Source organism: Haliaeetus albicilla, chromosome 11 (genome assembly GCF_947461875.1).
Source record: "Haliaeetus albicilla chromosome 11, bHalAlb1.1, whole genome shotgun sequence".
NCBI lineage: Eukaryota > Metazoa > Chordata > Aves > Accipitriformes > Accipitridae > Haliaeetus > Haliaeetus albicilla.
This window is the reverse complement of record NC_091493.1, coordinates 31,343,820-31,350,288: the sequence shown is the minus strand read 5'-3', so window position 1 is coordinate 31,350,288 and position 6,469 is coordinate 31,343,820. Positions and strand designations below refer to the sequence as shown.

Here is a 6,469-nt window from a genome sequence, read left to right as displayed (position 1 = left end):
CATTATCATGACCTTGATGAAAGTGGAACTGTTTTGAATAAGCAGAAAAGAAAGCCTAATTTTTAAAAAACCTGTTAGAGTGTTGGATTCACGTCAGATATTAAACATCATCCTAAGGTTGCTCTCTCTTTAAAACTACCGTTCTTGACCAGGTTATGTCTATTACGATAATTCATGATCAGGAGTTAGTCACAGGAGACAGGTTCACTTTCTACATCATTTGGTCTCTGCTTTACTTATATTCTCTATCAGAGAAGGTCAGATACTGTTTGATATTCATACACCCCACATAGCACAAGAAAAGTGCAAAGACCCCTCTTCCCTGGCTAAACTCCGGCAACTTACAGGCTAATTGTCTGGGGTAGAATTCAACACACGTTAAGTCTTTTTATACCGGAACAAGCCCTCACCCCAGCAAATACTAAGATTCTGAAAACACTCAGATAAAGACAAAAAAATGTAAGAAAAAATAATCAACCTCACATGCCATCAACTATGCCATCAATAATACAAAATACTTTACACCACTTGCACCTGAGTTGAAGAGTGGAAAAGAGAGGGAGACTCTGTCAGTGCAAGAGAATGATTCATGTGACCACTTTGTCTTAATTACTCAGAACAAGCAGTTTGTTGCTGTTTAGTGAAGAACAAAGATATCAGCGTCCCTTGACAGAAAAAAAAATAGCCATCACGGTGGTGAAGACGATGATGACTGCCAGAACAACGATCAAAATCCGGTTTTGGATGATCCTGAAAAAAAGTAGAAGAGACAAAAAAACCAGTGAATAAAACAAAATAGCAGAATATATAAAAAAATCGTAAAAAGAACCACACAGATAAATATCTTGGAGAAAAGACATATGCCCACAAATTTAGGTTTTCCTATACCATTCTGAGTTATCTTGATTGGTTTTTACTTCTTTCAATTTCCAGTGCTTCCAAACATTTCTTTATTTAGCTATCAAATCCAACTTTTGCATTCAGGAAAGAATTGGACTTTTCTTAATTATTCATACACTTATATACATATTAGAATAACTGAAATACATCATGTTACAATTTATGAACCTTCTAAGAACAAATGAAATAACCAGTCCTTTGTCGTCGATGCAATCCAAGCAGTGTGGTTTGTAATAGTAAATACCATTATATTTTTTAAAGCCATTCTGAAATCTTCACAGCTTTTTTTAATCTGAACGGAAACAATTTATTAATTTTCAAGGGATTTTTACTATTAAGGTACAAGATTTCAAGGAAACACATGTCAATGAGATACTTACTTGTACTAAAATACCAAGGGAAAAGTATAAAAGATTAGTTTTGAAGAAAAGGATGATATAAAGAAGCAAGTGTCAAACTGTGAAGCTCATGTTGTAAAAGCATCTCCTGTCTCTGTAGCATACCTTTACTTATGGTAATAGGCAAATGTTACATTTTCTATGTAGTATAAAAAAAATGGAAATTAGTAATAATAAAAAGATGCCAGAGGTAGAAAGTCCTAATATTGTTCAATCATTTGTTGGGAGAAATCCCTGCTTCTAAAATCAGACACCACATCGCTTCAGATTTTGCTTGAAATTAATAGGTCAATTAAAATTAATAAATCAACAAACAGTAGAATTTGAGGCATTTTACGGGAGGATTCTGGTTTGTAAGAATTCAGCGTTTGTTTGTCCATTCTCACAGAGGAGGCAGAAAATTTTCATAGGCTCTTCATGAAACAGGAACTTTTGCAAAACGTATTTGTACAAGAAGCATATCACCAAACCTGGAGATGTACAGCAAAAAAACCCCAACAACTAAATGCAACAAAAGCACCCTAAGTTATATTTATTTTTATTTTTTCTCATGCTTCTGCAAAACAAAACAAAACAAAACAAAGCCTTCACCAACCAAACAACAGGAAGAAAAGGTAAAACTGTGTTTTGTGAAACATCAAACCAAGTACAAGGCTCCAACTTGAAGGCAGGGAATGTAATGTGTTAAAATGAGCATATTTCACACAGTGAAAGAGAGAAGAAACTCTAGAGAGCAGAGGGGAGTTTTCCTTGGTAAATGTTTTTCATCTGAATGCGGGTGGATATACATATAAATTATATTGGAAAGTGTAAAGAAAAATGCAGTTTTAACCAACTCCAGCTCTCTCCTTGCTTACCCCCCACCTAAAGAAAAAGCAGTAAATGGATGGATGAAAACTGTCACATCAGACAGACACCCTCCCCTGTGACACTCTAAAAGGACTAGCTCTCTATCCTCCTGACAGGTTACAAAATGATCACATTTGCTGACACGTCTTCCGCAAAACTGCTTTAGTGTTTGTGTCCACTTTCCTAGCAGGAGATGAATGGGCTGCTTTGTCCTCATTTATCACTTAAAGCTGAACTAAGATCTGTCTCGTTTATTTTTCCCTTCCTCACTAGAAAGGCTCAACCACAGCATTAATTCTTTTGCGATGACAGCTAATTCAAACTTAACAGGCAATATTTACTCTGCCAAAAGGATGAGGAGGAGGGAGGGATGTTTCTCACTCTTTTTTTTTTCCCCCTAAAAAAAAAGTGTAGCAGGCTAACAAAATAAAGCTAATTAAGGGCTTTTGGTTCTTGTTGGTTTGCACTTCAGTTTAACACCTGAACTTACAAGCTTCTCTTTTGTGGTGGAGTGTGACATTCTCTGCGAAACACCTGATAACAAATGATTTGCCCAGGCAAATGCATGAAAACCAGAATATATATTTACTCACTCACCCTCATCACTCCTGAAAAGACACTCAGCAAAATTGAAACTCAGCAGTGAAATAGATTAAAAGCATGAAAACTCTTAAAACATTCAGCCTTAAGTAATACACAGTGCAGCTGGCTTGACAACCATTTTATTTGTGGGATGTGGGCCCCAAGGCATCCATAATGCTAATTTACAAAGGATTAACTGTGAGTGAAACTCGCTTAATCTAACACATAGTTAGGCAAAGGCATACATAACATACTGAGTGTTTAAATCAACTCCTCCTATCTCTGGCCCACTGAAAAAGCATTTCATCGTCTGAGACTTAAAATTAAAGAAAAATTTAAAAAAGCATCAAATCCTCCAATGCTTTATTTTTAATACTCTGTCAGTACACACCCGACTGCAAGATTATTTAATCAGTGTCCACGTCTCTCAAATCCTTGTCAAGAGAACACTGAGCGAGGCATGCTGCCACCTGTATCTGCTAATTGAAGGTTCACTTGCAGTGTGAATCTAGGAAATACATATCAAAGTTCAATTTCTAGGAATCTGAATTAGTCTGCACAGTGCAGCAAAAGAATATCATATTAAAAGGAACAAATTAATCATGAAATAGGATGGATGTTATCAACAGACTCCTACACTGAAGCATTATATACTTTTAATATTCAAGCCCACAGTTAAAGATTAATTTTATATCTTTAAAAAAAGAGTAACATCGAGTTTTACTGTTTTACTTTCAAGTGAGCAAGTAAAATTAAACTAACTGCAAACTGCCAGAAGAATGGGACTAAGAGGAGAAGGACAGAGCCTTCCTGGTAGCAGCAGGACAGTCCTGAGGAGGGCTTAGCAAGCGCTGCGTGTTGAAGTCTGAGTCTGGGAGCTGCTGCTCAGACAGAGAACACAAGTTCTGGATGTCAGCACATTTCAGATCTCAAAGTCAACAGGCAAGGGCGACCCTTCAGAATAAAGAAAAAATCAAGACGAAAAGGGGTTTTGAGTGATCCAAGCCACTCAAGCCAGCTCACAGTGGTAGAACAATGGTTGGCATTGGCAGGACCCATCTGTAGGGAAGCCTATAGTACTGTCACAGCCAGACACTGCCAGTGGGTATTGCTCTAGGCAAAGCATCAAGGAATTTAAGTGGGGGAGGGAGCAATAATACCAAAGGAGAAGAAAATGGGGCCTAACATTCACTACAAAAAAATCCCAAAGGCTAACATGCTTGCAAGAAGCCGATGATAGGCTTTTATCTCTATTGCACCTTAAATTCAACGAAATCTGGTGAATGAGGAAGCCCAGATTCTTCTTTGAAAATGCAAAGCATGTTTACAGGGTAAATAATTTAAGAAAGAATATATACTTGAAAGAAGACACCCATTGAAACATCCATGGCTAAAATGCCTGAAGGCAAAAACTTGTGCATTTGCATGCTGCATTTTATTAAGTTAGCACACTGTAGCTTTAAAAGAATGCATGGCCAAATTAAGAGGAATGTGTGACTGAAACATCAAGGATTCCTCAAGTTTACATTATGAATCATAGTGCTGTTGATATGAGATGAATTAACCATTTAGTCGATGCAGCTTAGGCACTGAATTCACACCAAGTTCTGCTGGAGCCCGGCGCACTGGAGCTCGTTAACAGCCAATGTCTACTGTTCCTTTCATACTCGAAACTCTAGGAGCACAAGGGCTCATTCTACTTTGAGTTAGAAGAGACGAAAAATCTGTGCTTTTAAACCAAGTTCCATCTAGTTTATCATGGACAGCAGCCCAAAACATTTGGGTGCAAAACCACATAGAAACAGTAACTAAAGCAGATGTGACGGTAACATTAACCGACGCATTGGACGAGCACGCTGGACTAACAACGCAGAAAGTGCATCCCACTCCTGTTGAGTTTCCATCTGCTTCTCCTTTCTAAATGCCTGACCCTCCATCCTGGCTTCTGGTCACAGTGCCTAACATCCAACCATGGGTGCGCTGGAGGCTCCCGCCAGCCAGTGCCAAATTTGTGAGCTGACGAATGACACCGTCCGCTTTCGGGGATCACCTCTTTGATGCACATGGTGACCACTGCTTGGGAGAACAAGTCCCCCATCCATTACCAAACACTGATGTCCCTGGCAAATCAGTTCCCCCCGCTCCTGCCACGGCAGAAATTGTGCTGCCTTTCCACACTTCAAAACCCAAAACGATTTGCTCCTCTCTGTAGCTTCACACACGCATGCACACAATGGGTCTAACTCTGTTTGTGACATGTTTAGATCTGCTCCGTATAAACACAAAGCAGTTCCCGAATAAGCTTTTGCAAACCTTACATTAAGGATGCCAACCGTGTTTAAACCTTTTTACAAAACTGCATTCATTAGCAGGGGAGTGCACGACATCTATATGGGTTCAGCCTGATGTCTTGCACATGTCTTAGTGCCTGATTGACCAGCATTGAATAATGATGCCTTGCCATTAAGCACTGATGGTACAATTACAATTGTCATGAAAATTAGCAATCCCGGTAAAATGTTAACAAAATACGGGATATAAACGAACCAGTGCAGACTCTGGGTGCATAAAGAGTTTTGTGTCCTTAACTTGAAATAATGAAGACTACAAATAAAATACTGCAAAAATTTCTTACAGAAGCTCAACCCTGACACTGATACAAATAAAAAAAATACAAATGGCTTGGGGGATCAGTTGGCACACATTCATTACAACACAGGGCTTTATTCTTAAAGAAAGCATCTCAAAAAATAGTGTCCTCAAGAACACAGACTGATTGATGACGGAGCACTGTCCAACAGTGTTTCACTGTAATACATGTATTTAAGATTTAACTAGAAGTGATTCCTATCAGTTTACTGGGCAGAAAGGCTTGTTCTCTGTCTACAAGACTACATTTTAAATGATCACTTTGAATACTTAGCTATTGCATTTTTGGGTGCCCTTTTATTTGTGATCGGCAGTTTTTGCTAACATACAAGAAAATTGGTGCATGTAAATCAGCGGTAAGTGATTTTTAAGTGCCCAATATTCATGTGCAAATCAGCAGATTCAAACAAACATGAAGCATAGGTCTAGTCACATAGGCAAATACATACCAGGCAAAACTAAATCTGAATTTAAAGTAATAGAGCTATACGCAGATACCTTCTGGACAGACACTATTATTACTATATATAAGGACATTCTTGTTACAATATATCAGGAGTTTTCAAATGGAAGCACTAGAGCCCACACAGGGGAATAAAATGTTATGAATGGTAAAGCAAAGCCTTAGATACATAATGATAAATCTCTAAGTTCAGGATATCTGGGGGCTGTTCAAGTAACTGTTCATCTTTCCCATCTTTAGGTTTAAGAATGCTTTTCTTAAATAAAAGCAACTGAAAAGAACTAGACAGGCTGTGGCAAAACATAAAGACATGACAACCTACCGAAATAAAAGAGTAGGAGAGACCTAGCAAAATTACAGCTGGTTGGAAGTATCTGACTTGAGACATTTTTCATCATTAACAACTGAAATTAGCAAACAGAAATACCAGTGAAAAAATATCTGCACGAGTTGCATACAACTCCTTGGCCCTCTTCTACTTGACCTTGGAAAAAGTGAAGAATTTGGAAAATCCTCAAGTTGTTTTTCCTCTCCCCTACCCCAAACTCTGAAATTTAAGTTCACATTCTTTTTGTTCTCAAGCCAGAAGAACCGATTATGTTGTAACTGACATTGTATACTTAAAGGT

The 6,469-nt window shown here is 38.1% G+C and overlaps 1 protein-coding gene across 4 annotated transcripts in view; it reads right to left on the bottom strand.

Annotated features, from left to right (window-relative positions):
- VTI1A (vesicle transport through interaction with t-SNAREs 1A) overlaps positions 1-6,469 on the bottom strand; it is a 276,308-nt gene that overhangs the window by 368 nt on the left and 269,471 nt on the right. For all 4 annotated transcript variants that reach the window (XM_069796984.1, XM_069796982.1, XM_069796986.1 and 1 more), the window contains one exon: positions 1-750. This exon is cut by the window's left edge and continues 368 nt beyond it. Coding sequence is in view for 2 of the 4 variants with exons in the window: in XM_069796982.1 (XP_069653083.1) it covers positions 657-750 (94 nt within the window). In the remaining 2 variants the exon portion in view is untranslated. The remainder of the gene's footprint in view (positions 751-6,469) is intronic.